The 27,001-nt window shown below is 39.7% G+C and overlaps 1 protein-coding gene across 2 annotated transcripts; it reads right to left on the reverse strand.

Annotated features, from left to right (window-relative positions):
• Positions 1-95: 95 nt before the first annotated feature.
• LOC131448495 (integrin beta-3-like) lies at positions 96-26,944 on the reverse strand. 2 transcript variants are annotated; one of them, XM_058621022.1, is made up of 16 exons: positions 26,812-26,939; positions 25,189-25,311; positions 23,050-23,135; positions 22,435-22,639; positions 21,716-21,968; positions 17,164-17,326; positions 16,858-17,019; positions 16,613-16,708; positions 14,045-14,134; positions 13,284-13,418; positions 11,312-11,756; positions 5,855-6,077; positions 5,667-5,767; positions 4,615-4,734; positions 1,204-1,370; positions 96-297 (listed from the first exon to the last, which is right to left on the reverse strand). In XM_058621022.1, the coding sequence occupies exons 2-16, from the start codon at positions 25,250-25,252 to the stop codon at positions 229-231; spliced, it is 2,379 nt and encodes a 792-aa protein (XP_058477005.1). In that variant the 5' UTR covers positions 25,253-25,311; positions 26,812-26,939; the 3' UTR covers positions 96-228. The 2 variants fall into 2 exon arrangements, with proteins under 2 accessions (XP_058477005.1, XP_058477006.1); XM_058621023.1 differs by lacking the exon at positions 96-297 and adding an exon at positions 3,926-4,080 and having other exon boundaries at positions 1,280-1,370; positions 26,812-26,944.
• Between the last annotated feature and the right edge of the window lie 57 nt (positions 26,945-27,001).

The raw sequence follows: 27,001 nt of genomic DNA on the forward strand, positions 1-27,001 counted from the left end.
CTGGAGAAAATGGAAAGGTGAACATCTTGGTGAATTTAACCTTTACTCTGGCCTGCACATCACAACAGTTCTCAGTCAAAACAAATCAACGGAATCATTTCTACATATTTACAAACACAAATAATTATTAATTATTGTCTTGTGACAGTAGAGGCCTGCACATGATTTGGTGCCATCCCACAAAAGTCCATTATTTCATCAATCCCTCTTCATCCTTGTTCAGTAGCATCAGTCTTTTCCTCTGTATGTGATGTTTGTGAAGGTAGAAGTGGCTCCTTTGTACAGCGGATTGTGTCCCTGGTTGTATGATACACAGAGGAAACAGAGGTGAGCCACTTATCAAGAGTCTTTGATAACTTAAGAATATGTTTGCTGCTTTATCTCGCCATTAGATAGCATTAGAAGCACTTCCTCTCCTGCACCAAAGTCCATATAGAAGATCAGTGTTTTTAGCTAGTGGTGATATGAGAGCCTCGTTTGGTAAGTTTGTGCCACTCGGCTAAATCCAAACGAAGAATTCCAGTCACCAAAGTCACAAAATATCACATGTGAACTTACTGATGGAGGCAACAGTGGCTCAACAACTCACGTGTGCTATGATGTAAAGTTGCTGATTTCCTATATGGACTTTGGTGCTGGTTCGCCGCTCACATTTTGACAGGTAAAAAATCTCAGGTCAGGTCTTCTTGCCACACCAACCGTGTGGCTCACATCATGCAACCACACCACAACAAAATCTCAAAGGTTATTAAACTACAAAGCCACTTTAAATGTCCCTATGGTAATGAGCAATTAAATAAAAATCAGCATTAAAAAATGAATGGATATTGCATCCTTCTCTGAGATCTTACTGTAGTGACTGAGTGCTTTGTGGTTTCACTGCTTAGGTTGCTCACAGAGTATCCTAAAACGACTGTGATTCTTTGTGGTTTCAGGCCGATGGGATTTGGGTGTGTTTTTGATACCACACAGATGCCTATTACCAGTAAAGGCTAATTTACGCTTGCTTGTTAAAAACCCAGCCCTTCCGTTAGATGCCTTTTGTTCTGCTGGGAGTAACAGCATGCCACAAAAATAATAAAAACAACAGAAAATGAGAGCTAGAGACTGTGTGTGGCCGTGTGCATGTGTGCCCACAGGACCTTGATTTCAGTGTCAATACTGAGCAAACACCACACGCCACCTCAGACTAAATCCACTGACCGTGTCCCATTTGGCACGAGCACGTTCTTCCTCAAATCTGGCGAACTCTCGTCTGTCATGGATGGTGACCAGCAGTTTCCAGATAAGCAGAGCTGCCAGGCCGAGGAACAAGATGGCTCCAGCCACTGACAGGAGCACCACCAAGATGTCTGGACCCTTGGGGCAGTCTGCGTAGAAGTAGTGATAATGGCATGAGTAACATACACACAGGAGAGACGATAAGCCAGATCGGAGGAGTCTGACTTCATTTCATACTGCTGTTTCACCACACGTCATTCTTTTTTCAACACAGGGGGCACGCTGTTGAAAAACGGCCAGCTGTAAACAGGCACCCTGTCCGTATAGAATCAGGTGGAGTGATTCTGTCTAGCATTCCTTCGAGCATGAATTACAACCTGTGAAGTGATGCAGGAGAGGAAGAGATGAAGAGCAAAGCTTTAAATTACCAAAGAGCAGCGAAGAGGAGAAGCTGACCTTTCCTTAAAATCCTATAGGAAGACAGTGTCTGAGAGACCATTACAAGTTTGTCGTCACCTTTAAATCATTTTCATTTAACTGCATATTTTACAGTAGGGATATCATTATTGAAGATGGAGCCAAATTTTCCTTAGATTTCCTCAAACTTTCTAAAGCAAAGTTGCTTGAAACTTTACATGAACAACATGGGTGAGGTAATGAACAAAAGCAAGTGTCTTACAATAGGAAATTATAGACATATTTTTTAAGCTTTAGCTCACTTTTTCTTAAATGTTCCATACATTTCCACAGCAAAACTGCTAGAGAGGAATAGAACTTAAAAAAAAAGAAACACCCATCCCTTACTGAATAAACCTGAGGGGAGGAATCAGTCTACATTTTATCATATCATATATCTGCAGTGTTTCCAAGGTTGGAGGTTTTAGAAGGTTCATTTATCTTCCAAGCCTAATTGCATTTTGATGAACTTTTTCCAAACTGATTTTTTTTTTATAAATAACACAAATGAGGAATAAAATATCTGGCAGGCAACAGATTTTTGTCAGCATAATGAATATCAAGTAATCTGAGGAAGAAGCACACGTCTCATCAAGGTTCTGTTTGATGAGCGAGTTTTACCAATCACAGGGAAGTAAACATATACATCTTTTAGATGGAAAGGATGCTATTCAAGCGTTTGCAACTGCCTATATGCTGCAAAGCATTTTTTTAAAAATGTAAATCAGAATAATAATGTAAAAATTACAGTTGCCTCTGATATTGTGAATCATATCGCAATTCCTGTCAATATAATCGCAATTAGATATTTATTCAAAATCGTATAGCCCTAATCTACTGTATGAACACTGTAAATGTTTTTATTTAAACGTTTGAGTATTACTTCCACACCTCACACACACACACTCTAGTAAGTTGCATTACAGCAGTAAAAGAGATGAGTGACAGATGCGGGAAGTCTCTGTGTCTCACACAGTGTTTGATAACATAACGTTTACCCAGTGTTGCTTTGTTATCATGAAAACTCATCTCTAAGACTCCAAAACCATGTGACCATCACTCTGGTCTATAAAGCTGCTTATAAAGATAAATCTGCTCGGCCAGTTTTCCCTCGGACGGTCTATTGTGTGCACAGCATGCACGCCGTTACAAAAATGGTAGCAGCAACAACAACCGCGCAGGTGGAGATGACATCATTCCTGATGTGTGCACCCTTGTGTGGGACCTGCTGTGTACAAAAGTACCTGAAAGGGATAGAAAATGACGAAGAAGTCACTTTTAAGTAAAAGTCTTAAAGCATTATGACAATGACTGTACTTAAGTATCAAAAGTCATTTTCTGATATAAAATGTACTTACGTTTTAGAAGTAAAAGTATTAAAACAGTGAGGAGTTAGGATTGAGCCATAGTGACTTATGTTGTCTTTCAACTGGAAGGATGTGGGTTCAATTCCTGCCTCTGCTATGTGTCCTTGAGCAAGACACTTAACTCCAAGTGTGTGAATGGGTGAATAATGTAGTTTAAAGCAGTTCATCAAGACTAGAAAAGCTCTATATACATACAGACCATAATACCAACTCTACTTCTTCTTCTGATTTTATTTGGTAGTAACGAGTAACAAAGAGAGTTAGAGGAAATGCAGTAAAAGTTAAAGTTTCTAGAAATACAAGTAAAGTGCAGATACGTGAATTTTGTACTTAAGTACAGTAACAAAGTATTTGCACCTTGTTACATTACAACACTGCGTACAAATATAGAGTTTAAATACATAAGTAAATGAATGAATAAATAAAGATCAATAATATAAACTGTACTTCAGAGATCCTGACCATATAGTTTTTCATTCAACAGCTTACGATGCAAGATTTGATTATTATTAAGTTTGATTATTTCAGATGAGAGACATTGTTTTTACTGTTGTTTTCTGTGCTCTCCTCGCTGGTTCGAGGCGGTTGTGCTTGCATGTACATACTGTGTGAAAAGTAGCATTGGGTAACCTATAGAAGGAACCATGGTAAACTTTTATGGCCGACATCAAAGCTGCTCTTCTTCCTCTCTCCTCCTTCCGCCTTTCTTGCGTTTCCTGCTTTGCAGCCGACCCTTTTGATCCTTCTAACGGCTTCCATTATCGCCCGTACACATATCAGTCAGGTCAGACATTATGAAAAATAATGCTTAGTTGACTTTGATGCGTGTCCATTTTCTTCCCTTATATTACAGTCTCCCCTTTCCCCTTTCTTTTGCTTACTTAGTTTCCCCTCTCTGCGTCTTCTTGTGAGGATATGTGGAGTCAGCGTGTTCCTGGAGGAGGTTGGCAGCAGTTTACGACCCTCCTTGACACGGCGGGGTGCACCGTGTTCAAGGCAAATTTTTTTGGTGTACCTCTCTGCAACCCACGAGTGTCTAAATTAAACACACACTTTAATTAAAGGCAGATTCAGGGACAGGCTTTCTCTGCGGGCACTGATGGTCATTAAAGGCTGTTTTACTGCTCCACACGCTTGCTATCTGGCCACTAACAAGCAGATGACAACTTGTATGTGGGCGTAGAAAACACACAAGGTGAGGATGCTTGGTGGAACTGGTGATGTATGAGTAGTGGTAGAATTCTTTTCCTTGCTTAATGACTCCCATAATTTCATCCATATACTGTATATTAGTATATTATTATTAGCTCTTTGTTTTAAAATAGCTACATCCTGTTGCTACTCAGTGCTGCATCCTTTGCATTTATGCTGTTTAATTCTGGGCTGGTGGTGGTTTTATAGAATTTATTTTCACTAGGATAAGCAAAACAGTAAAACTGTGCACCGTAAAAAAACCAAACAATGTGCTGAAAGTTGCTTTAACATTCTAAGAAAGCGTTTGTCATTTTATGCTGATTTAAGCAGGTGTAATTGTTTACTTGTTTGTCCATGCGGTGGGAAAATCTCTTACCTGGCTCTTTGATGACAAACAAGATGGACTTTCCACTGGAGTCTTCATAGTACTGGAAACGCTCCACGCAGTCGTCCTCGTCTTTGTAAGTGCAGTTCACGGCATTTGTATCATGAAGCACTGCAGGGAATAAAAAAATAAATAAATAATAATAATTTAAAAAAGCATTTACTTGTTTTGCAATTCATAAAAAATGAATAAATAAATTCAGATATATCTTTTTTTATTTTAAAAGCACAATAACACTGGCTTTATAAATAAATATTATTTGCATAACAATTGTTTTTTTTACATTTCTTTAGTCAGCATAAACTTGTTCAGACTTTTTTTAAAAATGTTTTCTAAAGCAATCTAAAAAATGTATAACAAAAAAATTCAAACCTATTTTCATTCATACATAATTCAGATAATACCAGTAATAATAGCAGTCTTATTAAAGAGTTCAAAGCAGTAAATGGTGGCTTTACGAAGAGCTAATCTACATCTCTGCAGATGTAGAGGCTTTACAGGTCCGGTGTGTAAGAATTAGTGACATCTAATGGTGAGTCATAACATTGCGACTAACTGACGACTCATTCGCTCACCACTCCCTTTCCTAAACAAACAGGAAACAGGGGAAAAAAACGCCTCTGCATGTCATAAAAGATGTTGTCATCATCAAGCACATCGATTTGTCCATCAACTGATGCGGTTCCCATGGATACTGAATTTTAAAGGTTTAATTTGTTTAGTTTGTAAAACTTTATTCATGTAAGATAGTGAGCCTGTTAAAATATGAACTCATTACTCCTCCTATAACTAAAGTTGCATTTAATTTCAATTGAATTGAGCAATAAACACACTGTTGATCAAGACAGCTTTTACCTGCCACAAAATGTTACCACACTACTTAATACTTATACTTATTGCATTTTTATTAGTAAACGGTGATGATCAAACTATACATTTACCATAACCAAGACCATTAGCTGCTATCTTATGAGAAAGAGGAACGGAATGTCAAAAGTGTTGTTTGGATGGTTGCAGCTTGGCTCCACTGAGCATCATCTCACCTATTTCATCCACAAGCACAATCTCATCCTTGCAGATTCGAGAGCAGGTGTTGTCGTCAAACAGCTTGCCCCTCTTGAAGTGTTTACACTCCACACACTCCCTTCAAGAAGAAAAAACACAGAGCACCCATACATTTAAAGGAGCAGTCTCTAAAAATGTAAAGTATAAAATCTGTTCGCAGCCTCACTTCTTCATGGTGCAGGCGTCGGGGCAGGTGGGGCACTTGTCACACGTGACCCCGTACGCACCGGGCTGGGTGCACTCACAGGCCCCGCATACACACTGGCCCCTCCCACTGCACAGCAGACCCAGGGTGGACATGCAGGTGTCAGTGCGTCTGGAGCAGTTACAGTTCTCCCCTTGCCAGTCGGGCGCACACTGACAAAAACCACAGTTACAGACACCGTGACCTGTGAGGGAAGAAGGGAGAGAGAGCAAAATGAAACATATTAAAATTACAACCTTAACCCCAATATTTATGCTTATAAGTTTGTTTAAGACACTTTAAGAAGACTGTAAATCGAGTGCTCAGAAAAGAAAATGGTTATATCAGTCCAACTATCAAAACCTTACATGACTTCCTCTTTGGCAGTGAAATTAATTCATAATCGCTGTTGATTTATAAAGCACTTTCAGGCCCATCCTGTGTGTTTGATGAATGAATCACAAGATTATTTGATGCATGTGTTTTTGGAAACATGTATGCATGTTAAATACTTTATAAAGAGGCCAAATAAATGTAGTCTTGCATTAGTTCATGCAGGACAAGGTAGTCATACGTCCATTTAAACAACTCTCCTCCCTCACTTTATTCTTGCTACACCAATGCTGCCTCACATTGCTGCCATTGGCAAAGCTTTGCCGCAGCAGATCATTTGCCTCCATTTTGCCCTTTCCCCTGTTACACAAACTGTCTCCAACATCTTGTGTGGTCTTCCTCTTTTCCTCCTGCACAGCAGTTCCATCTTCAACATCCTGTACTCAATATAATCCCAATCCCATCCCAACCGTGACTCTCTGACTTTTTCTCCAAACTGTCCAACGTCACCTCTCCCTGGAATATGATCATTTATAAACGTCCATCCTGGTCACTCCCAACATAAACCTCAGCATCTTCAGCTCTGCCACCACCAGCTCCACCTCCTGTGCCACTGTCTCCAAGCCATACATCATAGCAGGCATGGGTACATCATGGACAGGTTACCAAGCTCTCAAAGGACCAACAAACACGGATTCACACTCACATTCACACCTACAGCCAATTTAAAGTCTCCAATTAACCCGACCACAAATGATATGTCTTTAGAAAACACACTCCGCAAAGAAACGCCCCGGTCAAACCAGGATTCAAACCCAGAAACTTCTCGCAACAAAGCACCAGCATTAACCACCTCACCACTGTGCTGCCCTGTTTGACAGTTCTACTGCAACACTGTTTACTGGTACAACTCCAGTCGACACTGATGTAAGAGTTGTAGAAAACAAAACATGAATCAAACCGAGGAAGACACCACTTCTTTTCTTTTTTTTAGAGGTGAACACGATTATAATTTTAGTTGTTTGTTTTTATGGCTTCATCATTCAACATTCTCCGAAACGCTGACATGTGGGCGATCTTTGGGATTTTTTTTTTTTTATATACAATCCTGTGGGATTTGACACAGTTGGGGTGGTCAGCTCATCTGAGAGGTTATGATGACATTTACCACAAGTCATTGTTGTCACACTGTACTGTACTTTCCTGCAATGACGTGCTTCAACTTTAATCGATTCCAGCTCCCTCTCTATCTGGAGGTAATTGCTGAATTCAAGCCAAACTCGGATTACCCAGTGCCATGTTTTCATCAAACACAGAGTGTCTACATCCACACACATGTTAGAAATATATTTTTTCCAGTGGCTTGGTAAAGCCTTGATGTTTGACCGCTAACACTGGAAAGCAGAAGTTTCCCTGCAACTGTTACGAGACCTTACAACCCATTGTGCCTGTGGTGTCTGGAGGGCTTTTATTTTGGGCTGCATGATTCAGTGTGTGTTGTGTGTGTGTGTGTAAGAAAATGTGCGCAGATTGGTTTGTTGTTATTCCACATAATGTGTGTGTGTGTGTGCCAATCAGAGAGTGACACTGCGGGAAATCACTGTGGCCTGAAGATGCCAAAGTAATGCCCATATAAACAATAGGGCAGGAAGCTGCTCTGAATGAATGGACAAACTGTCATTACCACTCAGCCACAGGATCACTGGCTTTTAATTAGGCAATTCTGCGGAGGCGAAGAATGAATCAGGTATTTCAGGACGGCAGACCATGTTCTACATACAGAACATTTCAGTAGTCTCAAACCAGACCCTCTTCTGCCCAAACATGGGTTTATTTTTAGACTTATTACACGCCAGCCAATGAGTAAGCAGAAAGGTATTTTCATGTTAATCTATGGCCTTTTGGGAATAGAGCAAAAACATTTCTTTGTGAGAGCAGCAATGTGTGTGTGTGTGTGTGTGTGTGTGTGTGGGGGGGGGGGACATATATCTAACAACGCGGTGAAGCATGAGGCAAAGAATGCAGGCAGTGGCGGCAAAACCGTGCCATTAAGCAATTAACAATGGTCAAGTAAACACCCTCAGTAGGATTAATTGTCCATGTGTTGTTTACAAAATGAAGAACACTTGTGATAGAGTAAGGAGGAAGAAACACGAGGAGCCGAGCAGTCACCAAACACCAACTCATTTGTGCTGTTCAAAAAGTCTCAGCTGTGGTGGAGACGCGTTTGGAGAAAGCTCCAATCTGACGCTTGGATTGGCTGAAACAGACATAGACACACAACACACATAAACTAGGAAGAAATCTGAACCATATGTTTGATCGCTCTATGTTTTATGCCAGTTAATCAATACAAGGCATACTTGTTAAAAATGTATTAATATATTGAAATAATCATCCTTACATGAGGGGAATGAAGTGAATATTTTTGATGGTATGCTCCATCATCGTTTCAAATCTATAACACTATACACAGTGAATATCTCTCACCTTTTACCATAGATGTTTCAAGCGTAACCCCAAGTTAAAGGCAAAAACAATTCTTACCACTAACCTGAACCTGTGCCTCAGAAATAACATTCTGACACATTAGGATTAAGCTTTGGTCCCCATGATAACTATTTACACTCATTCCTTGAGGACATACTCTAATCTTAACCCTAACCAGTGCTGATCAAAGCATGACTGTCAGCCCGCTAATCCACTCACGGATGAGTTTTAAATATGGCAGCTAATCTTCCATAATCTTCCATTATGCGATCGGCAGTCGCTAAGTGTGAAATATTCAAAGTTACAGCCTGTGGAGAATCACTGATGCCTCCCTGACCAGCCACATGCCCTGATCTCATTTCCAGCATCTGCGACAACTGAAGCCAACCCAGCCAATCAGAGACCAGGACCGAGTCAAGGCAGCTGAAACTCAAACAGGAAATAACACAAACAGCAGATTTATCAGAGAAAATGGAGCAATACAACTTCTAAAAATGTGACAGAGATCACAGAGATCACAGCGTCAATAAACTCTCCGCGGTAGACTTGTAGACATGAAACAGAGCCAGATTAAGCCTGGTTTTGTGCATCATTCCCCCACTTCACACATGTGTTATTGTGACCATATGTGTTTTCTCATGGCAGCGGTTCCTCCAGCTGAAAGATCGTGCAGTGTGTGGACACCGGCTGCTGGTCACTCATGTTGCGGGAACTCACAACAATGGCTTTCGACTCCATGACAACACATTGTGTTGTGTGGGATGTACAACCATCCTCCAACTCTGAACGCTGCGCAGTAGTTCTACACTGACCCTTAATTGTAAATGTCTTATATCATTTATGGGGACCGTAAAGTGTATATAAATATGGACGTAGTCATGAAGCCCAAAAGTAGCAGTTAGCCTCCAGGGGGCGACTCCACAGGTTGCAAAAGGAAATCTGTTTAATTAAAAGTCTGTAGAAAAATGAGCCATTTTCTTACTTGAGGGTACTCGTAGACATAATCCATTCCCTTGCCCCTTAACCTAAACGTAACAATCCTAATTAAATGTCTAACCCTAACACTTAACCTTACCCTAACCTTAAAACCAAGTATTAACCCATAAACAGCTCATTTAAGACAAAGATATACATACAGTATAGTATAACTTTGTCTTAAATGGTCTGTTTAATAGTCCATACAAGTACATGCACATACAAGTACACACAAGTACACACACACACACACCATTGTGTTTGTGTGTGTACATGTCTTGGGCACAGGGGAGTGTTGTTATTCTATGTAATTCTTCCCAGATGTGGTAGGTGGCAAGTCAGTGTGGTGAAGGGGAATGACAACCTCAGCAGCAAAGTAAGAACAACGTTATGGGAACTTTTTCTTTTGTTTATGTTTCTTTATGTCTTTTCTTTATGTCTTTTTCTTGTAGAGAGTTAGATAAGAACAAAATACGTATGTTTTGCAGTGCAATGGATAAGAAGTTTGTTTGGTTTAGCATTAGGACAGGTGTGGAGATATTTCATTTTTATATAAAACTGATGGTTGATGGCTCTAGAGACAGGTTTAGCTGAAATGTATGAGCGTTGTATTCATCTCCTTAAATATTAAGTCATTGTTGATAAATAATAAAGAAAAAACACCCAACTAACAGACTACAGCACAAATACTCAAACAAATGACGTCATGATGTTTGAGGAACTGTGACCTGTGACCATGTTCAGATCTGATTGTCCTGAGTGATCAGATCAAGATCGGGTACAAATACACCCAAACGCATCGTATGATCCAATCATTCAGACTACAGTGGATGTTTGCTTCTAACTTGGTTGAAATAAATGTGATCAATCCAGCTGTGACTGATTAACATTCTGTTGATTGACAGGTTGCAACTTTAGTAATAAAACAAAAGCTGCCTCAGCCCAGTGATTCTTAGGAGAGGAGTTAGTGGGTTTGATATGCGGTATACATCTAAGAGAATGTCACTTTTCATGAGGCAAAAGCAACAACCAACTTATCACGAAAATAACTAAACTAAACTAAACTAAAATAAACTAAACTAAACTAAACTAAACTAAACTAAAATAAAATAAAATAAAATAAAATAAAATAAAATAAAATAAAACAAAATAAAACAAAACAAAACAAAACAAAATAAAATAAAATAAAATAAAAACTGCTCATTTGCACAATGCACATTTTCTCTCCGTGACATACGGTATGCCATTGCACTCCTTTATCCCATTCCTTTATTATTGCACTATTTTTTTCCCCACTGTTGCACATTTTATGTTTATAATATTTGTTTGTATTGCTGCTATGTTGAAACAATTTCCCCTTGGGAATGAATAAATTATTTCTATTCTATTCTATTCTATTCTAACTGGGATTGGGATAAATCGATAATTAGAGACACAGAGGCTCACTCTCACTGAAAACATCCACAAGGAAACCAGATTTTAGCCACTTTAAAAACAGCTCAACTAAAAAAAGTATGGCATTTCAGTGAGAGTGAGCCTGATTGTACAGGTAAATGAGCACTGACTTGGTGTCAGTATCTGGTAAGTCACACTTACTCTGAACTATCCCTTTAAATTGCAAAAGCAAACCAATGACCTTACCTGAGCAGAGTTCCCCCTTGAAGCGCAGGCAGTTGAAGTCGTCACACTCGCACAACTTGCCCCACACCTTCCCAAAGTCGCTGCTGTGGCACACGCACTGACCGCACACACAGTCTCCACGACCACTGCAGACGGCTGAGTGAGGCCCTCCAGCACCTGCTGGTCCACTGCAGCGGTCCTGCTCCGTGGGACTGTAGTCGTCCTCTGCACACTCACAGTGTGGGCCCAGGCGGTCCGGGTGGCACAGGCATATGCCGCACTCAAAGGTGCCGTTTCCGTGGTAACACTTGTCGCTGTTGGGCTGAGCTTTGGCCTGGCACTTGCAGTCACACTCGAAGGTGACGGTAATGGAGAGGGAGTCCTTGAAGCCCACAGGCTTAATGATGAAGGTTTTCTTCTTCTGTTTGGGGCAACCACGCGCTCTGGCCTCCACGCTGAACGACACCTGGGGGAATTTGAGGTGGAAAAATGTCAGATACTAACAAATGCCCAAGTTATCAAGAAAAAGGGTAACTTTTAAAAGCAAACATGCAACCCATTTAGCCTGTGGTGGATTGCTTAAACCCTTTAACACCTAAGCCTGGAAATGTGGACTTTTTTTTGCTTATTTTAACCATAAAAGGGCTAGAAAATGTGCTGTTTTCAATTCAATTTCAATTGTTATTTACTGCATGTTAAAATAGTGTATTAACAATTTAAAATAAAGGAAAAACAAAAAGTTTTATTAGAAAGAAAAAAAAACCGTTAACATTTTAAATTTCAACAGTATAACACATATTTAAAATAACATTTGTTTGAGTTTTTGTTTCAATGTCCAAATACAGGCCAAAAAATGTCCAAGACGTTTTTCGAACTCTCTCCTCTGGTGACAAAGACGCTGATTCGCCGGCTTCCTGCAACCACATGTCTTTGACTTGCAACTTCTCAGCTTTTCAGAAACTGATATCCCTAACCGTCATAAAACAAATCACTTTCAGTGTGCAGCATGGAAAGAGATGGAACCATCCGCTATACTCAGATACACAGAGAGAGAGAGCTGTGTGATACGCTTCATCATCATTATGTGCACAACGGCTTAAATGTCACAGACATTTGTTGCTATTTAAAAGTTACGTACTACAGCCTTAAAGCATTTTAGTGGTTCACTCAACAGCTGTTCCAATTTCCAGCATTATCTAATCACTCTTGGCAGACACGGCACAAAGATATGACATAGCGAAGGCCCCTCCATATGTATTTAGTCAAAGTAATTGTTCATTCAACATTGCATCCAAATCTGGTCAGTGTCCAAAAAGTGGGCAGTTACTACATGTGATGAAATGGCCATATATGGAAGAAATAAGTGGAGCTGCAGCAGAGAGCAAGAAGTGTGCGGAGGCCAAAAATGTCACCTGGAGTGAGGAGAGAACGAGGAAAAGAGCCAAGGAAGCTGTGATAGAGGAAAAATGCAAAAGAGGGACGGACCAAAGAAACAGTACAGCAAGTTGCTTTACATGGAGTTGGCAGGAGAAATAGAGAAAGAGGCTAAGACAGACAAACTCAGAGAGGATGCTGATCTGTTTCTTTCCATCATCTGAAGACAAGAGGAAAATCCTATTGTACAATCATGTTGATAACAGCAAGGAGGGAAATGGAAAGAGACCAAAACATGATGCAAAATAGTAAGAGGAAGTAACATGTTATTATTAGAATCAAGACATGATTATAGACACTAGGTATTTTGTATTTTTAGATAGACATGGTAGTGAAGAAGGAGACATGTGGCCAGTTCATCATGTTTTCACGTAGTATAAACTGTAAATACAGCTTCTCGTGCTCAATGTGATAAAATAATTCGTATTGAGAGATATGGTTTCCTGCAAAGGTGGTGTCCTTTCCTCCAATAAATTAAAACTGCCAAAATGCACTGATTCTGCGCGGTAAACGACTAACGGGGGCAAATGTAAAGGTTCTTAAGTCAAACAGAACTGACCGTGTCTCCTATTTTCAGCCCAGAGCAGGACCTGAGACCCGGGATGAGCTCTCCGTTCAGACAGGTGGCGTTAAAGGACAGGGACAGCTCCTCTGGGACGTCCTGGAGCTCCAGCTCCACCTTGGAACGGATTTTCTAGCAACCACCAACAAAGGAAAATTGAAAAAAAGAAAAAGAAAAGAAAAGAAAAAAAAGCCCACAAGAAAATATACACACAAAAGGATAATTATATAGACCAGCGTCACGAGCCAAAATCTCATTAGACTGCACATTCGTTTGAAACATTTCCTTCACTTTCTGTTACAGACCGACACTAAATTGCAAAAATTTCTCATTAGAATATATAAATTATAATAATTATAAATAAACATCGTAATTACGAAAACAATTTCCCTTTTCCCACAGTGCAGAGTGATTAGAGAACTTCCTCCTCTCATTACATGCAGGCCTGCTTGTACTCGGCGTACAGTATATTTGGCACTTCCTGACACACGTGCAGGTGTGCACACCTGTAAAAACAACACAGTTACAAGCAGGAACGGCCGTTCGGCTCATTCAGCTCTTCTCCGCATAATAATAAACATGAGGCCTGAGCTGCAGCCAGGAGTCGCCTACATTTGGTCAAGCTTCGCTCTGACTGGGCCTTGTGAATGACTCACACAGGGTGTGTGTGTGTGTCAACACACACATGTCATCTCCTCAAATACTGTCTAGCCGTGTGTGTGTGTGTGCGTGCGCGTGTGTGTGTGTCAGACACTTACAGCGTACGCCTTCAGTATGAGCTGAATGACGTTGCCCGAGTCATTGGAGAGCGTTCCTACTGTGGTGCCAGGAATCAACTCACTGTAGTTCTACAAGGCAGAGTATGTTTTATTTAGTATAGAACATATGAAGCACTGAGGCAGTTAAAACGACAGACAACACAACAGAAACAGTTAAGATGATAAAACGACAGAGCAATTAATACAAATTTGGAGTGGAATTAAAAGCGGTTTTGATTAAAATGCTTTTAAATGAAATAAATATGATCGGTCTGGAGTTAGGAGTCACTCTTTTTTAAAAGCAGTGGCGTACAAACAAAGTTTTATGACCTGAATTGCGAGATTCTAAACCCAGAGGCTGACATTAGTGTGTTCCACGCTTGAGGGGCGTGACGCCACAACCCAAAAGAATGTGAACTCCCATGTTGAAGCCTCAATATTCTCATTTTGGCTGGTGACAAAAAGTTCACCGATGTTACCTGAAATCGGGCTGAACAATTAATCAAAAATCACAATATCGCCTACTGCAATTTTCAAATCGCAGGAGGCCAGAATATTTGTTAAAAACGTGTGTCAATATATAATTTTAGATTCATTATTGTCTTGATCTGTACACTTATTATTCTAGAGACTGAAGAGAACATCTCTGTTTCTCACAGACCTGCACAAAAATCACCCAGTAATCATTTCCAATGTGTTTTTTCGAATGAAAATCAGAATAATGATGTAAAAATGACCACTTCCTCTGATATCGTGAATCATCGCAATTGCATTTCCTGTTAAAATAATTGCAATTATCTCTACTGTCCACTCATGTTTTCTCTAGCTTCTGTTTTCCTCTAAACAGGAACATAATTCATAAAATGGACATCATGTTCTATTGAAGAAGACCTGAAACTAGTGATTGAGACCATTAACTCCTTTATTAAATGTTTTTCTCGTAGACTTCCATTCAAATTGATTTATTTTTGCAACCAGTGGGGTCGCCCCCTTGTGGCTGTTCAATATATTCTTATTTCCTGGTTGGCTTCTGGAGGAAACCAAAAGACTACATTCATTTTTTTTTTTAAATATATGGTCTGTAGATTGTCCAGGATTTGTTCTGACTCTGGGAACAGAGAGTGAAACAACACCTGCTGAACTGAGAGATCTGTTGTGTTTGGAGGTCAGAAATATATTTGGTTTCTAGGGTAGTGCAGTTGTTGCGACCCATTTTCCCGGTCCCACAGCAATCTGCATCGGCTGCAGCTGGCGAATAGTTATTTTAGAGAAACCAGTACAAAATGTTAGAGCAGAAATTCAGCCAACCAAAATTAAAAACATGCACACATTTTTCAAGGTCATCCCTGGACATGAGGTCTTCGATATTTGCATTATAGTCTTGATGTGGTTGTTAAAATTCAGGTTTAAATCAATCAATACACTGAGATATCAAGTACTTAGACTCCAAAACTACCAAAAGCTGACAGAAAACACTATGATTTCAGTTTTATTATGGTTTAATTGAAAGGAATTATGGCACATCCATCAGTTATTAATTAGTTTGATGCCCTTGACTGAAGACTTTATGGGGTTGTAATTATCTGGCGGTCATGTAGATAGATGTGTGTAGACATCAGAGAGACAGACTTGGAGACTCAGAGAGAGCTCTTTTAAACCTTTAAAGGGGCAGCTAAGTGAGGTTGTATGAGGTCAGTCAGTGCCGAGTGTGCCGCGTACACCTCTTCTGTGGAAAGAACCAGTCTGACCAATGACCACACTTTACCCCAGACATATTACACAATCTTGCTATTTAAAGATTTTATAAAAAGTCCCACTTTTGACTCCATCACCTGGTTAAACGGAACAATTCAAAGATGTCACACTGGTTGGTTTCTGTACTTTGAATATGATCTTAAACTCATCACATGAATCCAGCAAATAAACCAAACTATTTCATACTAGTTTATGTGCATACACACATTTTTACACGTTAGGAATTCACACTGAGATTAAATTCTCTTTTGCAAGTGAGACGAAACCAAGACATGGTCAATTTGGACAACCACATTAACAACAGCAATAATATCAGAAAACAAACAGAACTAATTGTGCAGTTGAAGGCATTCATTTATCAATGAATTAAAGCAACTGCAGCTTGCACTGACCCCTCCCTTTAGATAGATTTAGAATAATTTGAAGGGAGGAGGAGTTGAATGTTTGAATTTGGACTGGAAATTGTTCCAGGATCAGGGACCGCACTCGAAAAAGATTTGATTTTTGCCCGTCTCTGTTCTATCAACAGATTGGTTGTCATGGTAACAGCATAGTCACGTATGAACAGCATACATGATTGATTGATTTTTGATTCGCATTCTTCCAAAGCAGGATCCAAAAAGTACAGTTTTAAAACCAGTGAGGTTTGGAGGACGTTTGCGAAAGGGCTACAAAGCGTCCAAGACTGGGATTTGCCTTTTTCTCTGTTTCCCTTTGGAAAACTTTATTTATGCATTTCTACTTTCTGGACTTGGTTGCTATTTTGTGTGTTAAACATTTGTGAAGTGAGGTGTGAACTGCAGAGCTTCTGACCTGGTACAGAGGAACCACGGGATTGGTGACAGCAAAGATGAGGTTGATGTTGTTCTCCGACATCTTCTCTGTGATCAGAGCGAGAGATGGGTAATCCTGTGGGGCCAGACGGGTCAGCGCGGTCAGCACATGCACACATAAACACTGAAATGTTCCTATTCGTACTTCCACAGACCTGCACTTTCAAACAAAGGCCTTCCACACTCTCTACGCTTCTCTCGCAAACACTTACAGTGTACACTAACCATGGTGGTAGACATGCTGTAAATATTGTCAGGGCCGAGGTGGCACTTCCCGTCGTTGGGCTGCACGATCCCTGCCAGACGGCCATCCAGAGCCATGTGAGTCTTTGCGTCCGAGGTGAAGATCAGGAGATGGGAGGCACCGGGACGCCAGCCGATCTGCTCCTGGTGTTCGTAAAAAAAAAAACACATCAGAAAAATAAGAATCATGTTGTCCTAAGCTCTAAAGCAGCAAAGCACTTATTGAGTATTTTACAATCTAGTCCCACACATCTAGTTACGTGTGTGTGTGTGTGTGTGTGTCTTCACCTTGCACACTGCAGCCTGGATGATGGCATCAAAGCCTCCCTCTGGGGCGTCTCGGTTCCTGGAGACCATCTGCTTCTTCACCTCCTCTGTGAAGCGACTCACTTCTTCCGTCAGAGACAGAACGTGTTTATAACCAAACTGGGGCAGACAGGTGGTGTTGATGCTGCCAATCAAACACACAGACCATTTTATTCATTCAGGTCCTTCATGAATTGGAACAAACACAGAATGATTTGATACACAGTGTGTTTATTACAAGGAGGTTTGCACAGTGTTTTATAGTGAAATAAAGTAGGTGGTTCCAGGAGACGTTTGACATGACCGTTCTTTATTTTAACGTGTTCCAATGGTTAGTGCTTCCTGTTATGACAACTTTGGGACTTGGCCACAGTTGAATAATATTTCCAAAATGAAAGAAATAACCTGGAAGAATAAGCAACGGTTACAGTGGCAGCTTCGATCAAATTCTCTAAATGTTAAGTAAAGGTTCTTTAGTGCTTACCTCGATCTCCTTTTAAGGTCCAGTGTGTAGGATTTAGGTGAAGCTATTTCTATTTGGCACAGATGGAGTATAAAATAAAGTGTACCATGAGATGTTGTTTTCATTACCCCAGAATGAGCTCATATTTACTCCAGAAGTCAGCCTTTTATACCGATACCATGTATACCACGTTTTTACAGTAGCCCACAACCGACAAACTACAACATCTTTTGGCTTTTAATGATAACTGAAGGCTACCAATGATTCTCCTACATGCGTGGAAGGGAAGGATGAGGTAAGGGATATTAAGCTTCATCGTGCAGATAGACCGTCTTTCAGCAAAAGACCGGAAACAAATCCATCCCACAATTCCTTGCAATAGCATAATTTGTAATCCTGTGTCAACACCTTCCTCCATAATTACATATTAACCAAAGCACTGAGTTTGTCTTCATCTAAGACCTTGATATTTCTCCTTCATATCTTTCCTTGGCCCCTCAACATTTTCCATCAAGGCCACAGTGGATAGGAAATTACAGTTTTTAACTCAGTCTAGTATTTGCTGGAAGGATGGAGTTGGGCCAAACCTTAAAAGGATGGAGTTGGGCCAAACCTTTACAGTAGGCCATATTTTGTGGGTGTCACCGATCCATAATTCCGTTGTAGCCTTTCAGAGTAATGTAAAGCAAGTTATCAGAGTAAGAGAACAGCATGTATGCACATCAGTGCGCTTCAGAGAGAGAGAGAGAGAGAGAAAGTGCTCCTATTGGCTGTTCCATGAAAAACGACTCTTCATATTAGTCCTTTGGTGCAATGTTGGCTATTTCAGATCTGGCAGCAACTTAACTTTGTAAACTACTCACTTTCCCACATCAAAGCCCAAAATAAAATCAGCATTTAGGTTTTGAAGTTTAAGTCAATTAAAAAGAAAGAGTTCAAAAATGTCTCTTGGAGGCAGCAATGAATAAAACACTCCTGTCTGCAGTGATGTAAAGTCACAGATTTTTTCTATTTTGATTTTGGTGCAGAGAGTGAGCTATTTACAAAGCTATATTAACTAGTTTACTGTCACAAAAGGCTGTCTAATGGTGACATAAAGTGTCAATTCCTATTCTAAAAACATTTAGCATTTAAGGAAAGTAAGGAAATTTGTGTTTGGTTGATTATTTTTTTGTAGTAACAATACTTCTTGGCAATACATCTCATACCTTTGGAAAGCCTGTTTATTTCCATTCCACATGTGTATGGGAAATGCATTTGTGAGTAGAGCAGCAGAGATGGGTTTGTGGGATGTGTCCATGAAAAACTTCCCAAATCTTCTCTGCCAATGCCAAACAACTTTTGGCAAATCTGCTATTAACTCTTGTTTGCTGTCGTTTATTGTTCTGGATGATTGGAGTCTGAAGACGTATTGGCAATTTAACTATTTATTCCTTCAAGCTGTTTTAATCACAGTTATCTTCGTCATTATTTGCTAAATTTTCAATTTAATTCTCCGTTTTTGTGCATCATAAATATGTTTTTATTATAGAATAATTTTATGTCAAAACAAGCACTTTTACTTTGCAATTATGTCTAATATCATAATGAATATTATATCGCCCACCGGCTACTAAATAGTTGTTCACACAACGACATCCGAATTATCCCATTAACATGCAGCTATTTTGTAATCTAGAGAAAGAGAAAAGTCAGGAAATCATCAAAGATTCTATGATACACCATCTGGGGAACCTCTCCTTGTATTGTTCACTAGTAGACCACAATGATCTACGTGTCTTATCTTTTATCCAGACATCCCTGGAGGCTGATATGGGCAGACACTGTGTAAGCAGGAGAGAAAATCACCCCAAAAGAGACACAAACATTAAATCCACCACTGAGCAGCCACCAGTTTGCATCGGGATGCTGATACTCGCTCAGAGTGAGATTACCTGTGGTAGATACAGAGCTGACCAAGCACCAGGGGAGCCACTGTAAGCCTTTAACAAGTGCTGTGACACTGAGCCTGCTTCCATTTTTACTGAGCAATACAGTGTTTAAAGGTGTCCTCACTTAAATGACATCATGTGCATAATGGGGCTAATTTTCGCACGCAGACATAAACAGCAACTGAAAACAACGCCAGCGCGCACATATTTGGAAGGCAACGCGCTGCTAAAAATGCAAGAATACAACCTGGTAAAAATAAACTTTCCATTACAAAGACGTCTGATTAAACTTTAACAAGAAGGAGACAGGTTAAAGAGGCTAATTATTTAATTGTGAATTAAGAGTTTTAGACATTTTCAGAAATAAGCTAATTTACATTTTGAATTATCCATTATCCTTTTACTATATGTTGTTTATCCATTGAGCAGCCAATCCCTTCCACTGCCAACATCCCTGGAAGTTGGGACCGATGGGAAGCCAGCTGAAATCTTGCTGAAAAGTCATATTTCTGCTGTTGTTTACAATGGCAGGGCCTGTTATCTGGTTTATATGCTTGTTTCAAGGCTTATTTTGTTGCATTTCAACCCTAAGAGGAACATTTGTTGAAATCCCACAGGGGAAAATAAAAAACAAAATGAAAGCAAATCTTAATTGAATAATGTCTTTGTTATTTGCAGTTTGTTTTCAAGTAGGAAGGAAATCGATTACAATTGCAAATCGAGTTTGGTGTCAGAAAATCTGAGATTTTTTTTTGGTAAGCCATATTCGCCAACTCAAGGAAAAGCCTAACCAGGGACAGGGGTTGTGAATTAGCCTTGGTTAGAAATCGTATATGCAAGACATCTGTTTCATACTACTTTGATATGATGTCATGTTTTCTGCATTGTGCCTGACAAAAAAAAAATGAATACAATTGGACAAGAGGCAGGGTACAGCCTGGACTGTCTATCAGAGGGCCAACAAGCACGACCATTCACACTCACATTCACACTGTACGGTCAGTGCAGAGTCAGCAGTCAACCACAAACTGACACACACACAAAACATGCAAACTCAACACATTAAAGATGTGTTGAGCTGGAGCTGGAATTCAAACTGAGAACTTTTTGACAGTTAGGCACCGCCACACAACTGTGACTCCACACTTTGATCCAATCAAAAGCAAATTAATTCCCTTTACACTAGAACATATAATTAGCAACTGCAATTGCTATTTAAGGGCTAACTCAGGCATTTTGAAGTGTGGCTGTATGAGACACAGACACATTAGACGCTTTTCCATCGCGAGCGGCGAGCCACATCACAACCCCTTCCACCATATTTCAGTTCAGTGACAGTCCGTCTGTGCTCTTATCATGCAGGAAGTTACTGAGTCTAATGATTCAGTTCACTGAAAACAACTGCTTTACAAGTCACTAGTTTGTGTGTGTGTGTCGCGTATAACACAACGTCACGGCAGTTTAATACAGCCATGCTATGATGACTCCGCCCACATTGAGAAGGTTCTGTAGTAATGGAAAACCAACCAAACTATGTAGAGTAGAGCCGTGCCGTGTCGTGCCGGGACTGTGTAGTGGAAAAGCACCGACAGTCAGTGCTGACATCACTGTCTGCTCCCAGTCAGCCTGAGACACGAAGGCTCACTCTCAGTGAAAGCATGACAGCCAGCAGGGACACAGGGTTTGTGTCACTTTCTTAACCACCAACCTCTCTCTACACACAAAAGTTGATTGTTGATCCACCTCTGCCTCTGTCAGTTCTATTGCCTCCATATGTTCAGCTGTTATATTCGTGACCTCAATGTTTGAAATCCTTCGTTTGGATTTAAATAAGCAACATAAACTTGCCAAACATGGCAGCAGTAGACCAGAATCCCCTCTGCCCCCACAAGCTAAAAACAGCTGATTTTCTATATGGACTTCTGTATGAAGTAGTGAGCAGCTTAAAATGCTGTCTTATATCAAGTTTAAGTGAATAATATATTGTTAAGGCATCATATACTTTAGCAGGTATACATTTTATGACCAACTATCCCTTTAATATATTTGTCAGGGCAGTTTTCCAGTGTAATTCCCACGAGGCTGCATCACACACGACTAACTCAACTACGTGAGAGGACGGCTTGTATTTTTCTTTCACCTGTAGCAGGGGTTCTTCACGGCCTCTTTGGGCGAGATGTACATGTAAGGAGAGAGCGGCTTGTCCACAAAGGCCCCGAAGCCCATGCGCAGGTTGCTGGTGGTGCGGTTCATGGCCTCGGCCAGGCCTTTGCCCAGCGTCCTCAGGCGGAAGAGGTCGTCGTTCATGGAGTAGGAGAGGTCCATGAGGTAGTAGAGATCCACGGGGTAGTCCTCCACCTGACGCACCTTCACTGTGAAGCGCTTAGCGTCGTCTGGGAAACGTGAGGGAGACATATTATTTAATATTAACTTAGTGTAGGATTTCCAATGTTGGCAAACACTTTGTTTGTTCTATCAGACCGCAAGACCTTTTAAGACCTTTTTTTAATACCGTTTAGAATAAAATGTAATGCCAAATTAATTGCGTGACCAAAATGCATATATTGATCATTTTTAGAAATTCCCTTTCCTTTACTATTTTCTGTAACATTTAGCTTTTCTGTTCTACATTTTTCAGGATTACAGAGTCAGGATTTCGGTATGCTAGATGGCCATTATAGACTCAGGCTTCACACAAGTTAATTATGTATTTTACGATCACATTAAAAACCCCAATCATGTCAATTTTGGACAATTTAAGGGCTTATTTTTTTCCCAAGATACCACTAATTATCTAGTTTGATTGTTCAGGAAACAACATGGAGAATTATTGGAGGAAAAAAACACTTTGGCTCCAACCTGGCCTGAGGGTGATGTGGAGTTTCTGGGGCTTGATCTGAGTGACATCTTGTGTGGCCCCCGCCGCCTTGTTGCTGAGCGGCCGGTCCTCGAGCACCTGCATCCTGCTGGTTGGAGACTCCATCGCTGAAGGTGCACAGCCTGCTGCCACCAGGTTACTCTTCAGGTCACAGCGGGAAGATCTGGCAACTCCCTGGCCAAAGTCCTGACAGGAAAACAAACACCAAAACAAACTCCTGTAATAAATAAAATCACTCCAACATTGAAACGAAAACTTCTAAACACAACGAACCAAAGCACTTATGTGTAAATCATCCTGCAAATTGCTCTTGAGTAGAGGGTTGTGGGTTTTTTAACAGACTGAGCCCTGACATGATGATGATGATGATGGTGATGTTTAGGAGCATTGAAAAGCTGTATTGTACAAACTAAGATGTATTACACAACAGTTTGCATTCATTAAAGTTTGAACAAGAAAATATGACTGCATGAATTGGTTCGACTGTTAATCTGTCACATTGTCAGGAAAAGGCAGCAAAAAAACCCATCTGCATTCATTCGTCTCCCGCTGATGACTTGGCCGATGAAGAGATCAATGCCACTCTGAAAACTCACCTCCTGGAAGCACCATGCACAGCTGGGGTGCACGGCCAGACACTGTTTACAAGTGCTGGCTCCTCTGGAGGTGCAGACATTTGAGGCTGGAACCAAGAGAGAAAAAAAACAACATTTGTCAAATGTAAAGTGATTTCTTTATTTTTAGAAGATTTACCCCAGCTGAGTCATATAGGTTTCTAATCCAAATTCTGGATTCTTGTATGACATCATGTGGCCTCAGAATTCTGGTTTAGTGAGAAAATGAAATGCACTTCATTGCATTTTTGGTACAAGGAGAGATAACAGTTGTTAGACATTTTACATGGTAACGGGGTTTTATACATGGCCACTTAAAGCTGCTTTACACTACAGTTTCTATTCACTCACACATTCACACAGCACATCATTCTATCACACATTCATACCCATTCACAGCCATCAGGAGCAACATGGGGTTAAGTGTCTTGCCCAAGGACATATAGGCATGTAGTGGAGTCGGCAATCAAACTCACAGCCTTCCACTTGAAAGACAACTCGTTCCACCACTGATCCACCCTTGCCCCAAAAAGTTATGATTTTTAAGGTTTTGTCACACTTGGCTGTCAACGGTTGCACCTTAACACGTTTTTTTCGTGATAGAACATCTGACATGAAGGTCAACCTGAATAGAGGTGAACAACATGAAGTGATGAAGGTTGTGGTCGTCGTACTGACAAGAATTTAAAACATGGCATGAGCTCACACGACATAAGACATAAAAAGACTTTTACTTTCTGACAAATAATCATCTCTCAAACTTATCATCAGAACATATGGAGGAGATTCTCTGGAGAACCGGACAGCATATCATGTTGTAATGGCCACGTGTGAAGTACTTTGTAAAACAGTACTTTCAAGATTATCACCATTACTATTTTTTTGCAGGAGGTTCGTAGAAGATGGTAGAAGACACCACATTACAGCAGGTTTAACTTCCCTGGACTGGCTCCCATCATGTTTTAGAATAGAATTTTTAAAGCTCTCCAGGGTCTCGCTCTCTCCACACGCCACAGTAAAACTTTGAGTCACTTATGAAGTCATGCATAGCTTAAAATCCTCAGGGAAAGGTGTTTTTATCTGCTCCTGAGGCGAGACTGAAAACCAGAGGTGACAAGGTTTTTTTTTATATTCAGAACTCCAAACTGAATGAGCTCATTCACTCATCTTCTACCACTTTATCCTACACATGAGGGATGCGGGGGGCGCTGGTGCCAATCACAGATGACATAGGGTGAAAGGCAGGGTCACACACACACACACACACACACACACACACACACACAGGGAGAACATGCAAACTCCATGCAGAAAGGAAGTGACTGAGCTGTGTGAGGAAATCAGATCAGCAGATTCAGTGACTTCTGTTAAAACCCTCCTTAAAACAAACCAGACAGCCTTTCCTGATTGTACCTGATTTTTTTTTTTGATGTCTTGCTGCAAGTATTTATTAAATTTGGTTGTTTTAACTGGTTTAAATTTTTACCTTTTTCTGATTTTATTGTCTTGTAAGTTATATACTTTTGTATAACACTCTCTCTTATGAAGTTGTGGTTTTTATCTATGAGGCTCAGACACTTTGTAACACAGAGTTAGAAAAGTGCTAATTATTATAATAAATATTATCATTGTTATTATTATTATCATTAGTAGCGGTAGTAATAGAAGTAGTAGTCGTAGTAGTAGTTGTAGTAGTAGTAGTTGTAGTTGTAATGCTCTAACTTGGCCAGCTATACAAGATGAAAAGTATGCATTAATGTATTAGCTGTGTAATTTATCAGTCACATGCTATGTTTACCTTTGAGTACCTTTAGCTTGTTCTACTCTTGTACTTTTTTTCTTGTAATCATTTCAGTATATGATTATCTGAATGCATGACTATGTGTATATGATACACTGAACAATTTGTACAAGATACACACAATTTGTTCATTTCCTCACATCCTAAATGTCAACTCTCACTGCCAAATATCAGAAGGAAAAACAAAAACACTGGCAAACAGAGAACAACCATTTACAAGTATCCAGGGAATTGAGAACCTCCAGACCACCAAAAATGCATCATGTGCAATGCAAAAACATAAGAAACACAAAACAAAAAAAGCACAAAGTGTAACTTACCACAAATGTGTGTTATTCCAGTAAATATGAGAACACACACCCATAACAGGCGGAGAGCACCCATCCTGGTGCAGGCTCTGTTAGGGAAGAGCTGCCAGAGAAGAGCTCTGCTGTGAGAACAAGCTGGAGAGAAGAAGAGGAGGAGGAAGAAAAAAGAAAAAAAACAACAAAAAAACCTCTGCACTGCTTTGGACACAACTCCAAATAGAGTCAAATGTCTTGTAACCACCCCCTACTCCAAAACACTGCACATCCACAGCAACAACTCTCATTATTATACTATTAAATAGAGTGGGCGGAACAGTGCAGCATCTACAGCCTACAGAGGTCTGAGTTTGGAGCTTTTATTTTGGTGACTCACCATGTGACATTATTGTTTCAGCTCCTACAAATCTGCAATTAAGGTTTGTTGTAACGAATATGAATAATTGTATAGTCATATCATATCATAAATTGTACATTTGAAGTGTAAAATGAGTAAAAAATAATTTATCTTTTAAAAAAGTGCAATTTCTCCACACAATACAAATGTTTTTTTAATAATCTGTATTTTAGCAACTCATTTACAGTACTTAAAGGATTACTATGCAAATTAATATACTGTAAGAATGAGCAGAAATCAAATTTATAATGTCAGCTTTAGTTTGGTATATACTGCCCACCAATGGAGGCAACTTGTAATGACAGGTGTAACCACTTCACCCTGGTTATCTTTAGTTAACACACCTCACATTCAAACACAAAGCTCTTATTGAAGTATTATTATAATAAATTATTATATTGTTTGTTTAAAACACACTGGTGGAACAGTGCAGCATCTAAAGCCCGAGATCTGACCTGAGATCAGGATGTGACATTATTGTACATACTGGTATGTTATTATAAAGAATGGTATGCATGTGTCAGTTTATTTAAGGCATAATTTAAAATGCATAAATAATATGATAAATATTTCAACATTTATGAGCCTTTTTTCATTATGCAAAAGGAAGTGAATTAAGAACGATCTGCCCTCCACTGGACACAACATGTAAGGTGCAAGCATTCATCATCGGCACTATTTATATAACTAAGTGTAGAGTTTTTCTTTTTTATATGATACAATTCAATTAGTAAATAACACAAAGTGGAAAAGGTAAATAATGTGCTCTTATTAACCCTGTGGGTTAAACAGTATACTTACATTCTATGTTTCAAGTTACTTTAACAGTTTTCAGTACATAGTTTACATTCACAGATTCTATTTAGTATTCAGTGATATGTACAGTCATATAAATCAAAGGTCACATCACTTAATAAGCAGTATACTTACTGTAAGTCATATATATATTTCATGTTAAGGTATATGCATATTATTTTATCTGCTGCTAATATTGTTTTCTTAATCTTGTTACTTTATTTTTTTTATCCTGCGTGTTATCTAATCCTTATGGAGCAAATGTAATGTAGTGATTAATAACATATTGTGATTCTGATTATCACTTAAGGTTTGACAGTGGAATTTGAATTTTTGGCCAGTTAATAAATCAGTTGTCAATGTCATTTTCAAGTTAACACATGATACAACTTATGTCATCACTATTGACGAAACAGTTTTCACAGCTTATCCATGTTTATTTTTACCTGTTCATGGTTGTCTTTCGCCCTGAGGTGCATCTTCTTGCAACTGAATACAACTGACAATTTCTGCAACTTCAACAATACATAGATAACTATCTTTTTTTATTATTATTTTTGGCAACCAAAGAGTTAAGCTAGGTGGTGTTCTGCCGAGTTCTGCATGCCTCTGACGGGAACGCGCACAGCTGAAGCG

The sequence above is a fragment of the Solea solea genome, chromosome 21, assembly GCF_958295425.1.
Source record: "Solea solea chromosome 21, fSolSol10.1, whole genome shotgun sequence".
NCBI lineage: Eukaryota > Metazoa > Chordata > Actinopteri > Pleuronectiformes > Soleidae > Solea > Solea solea.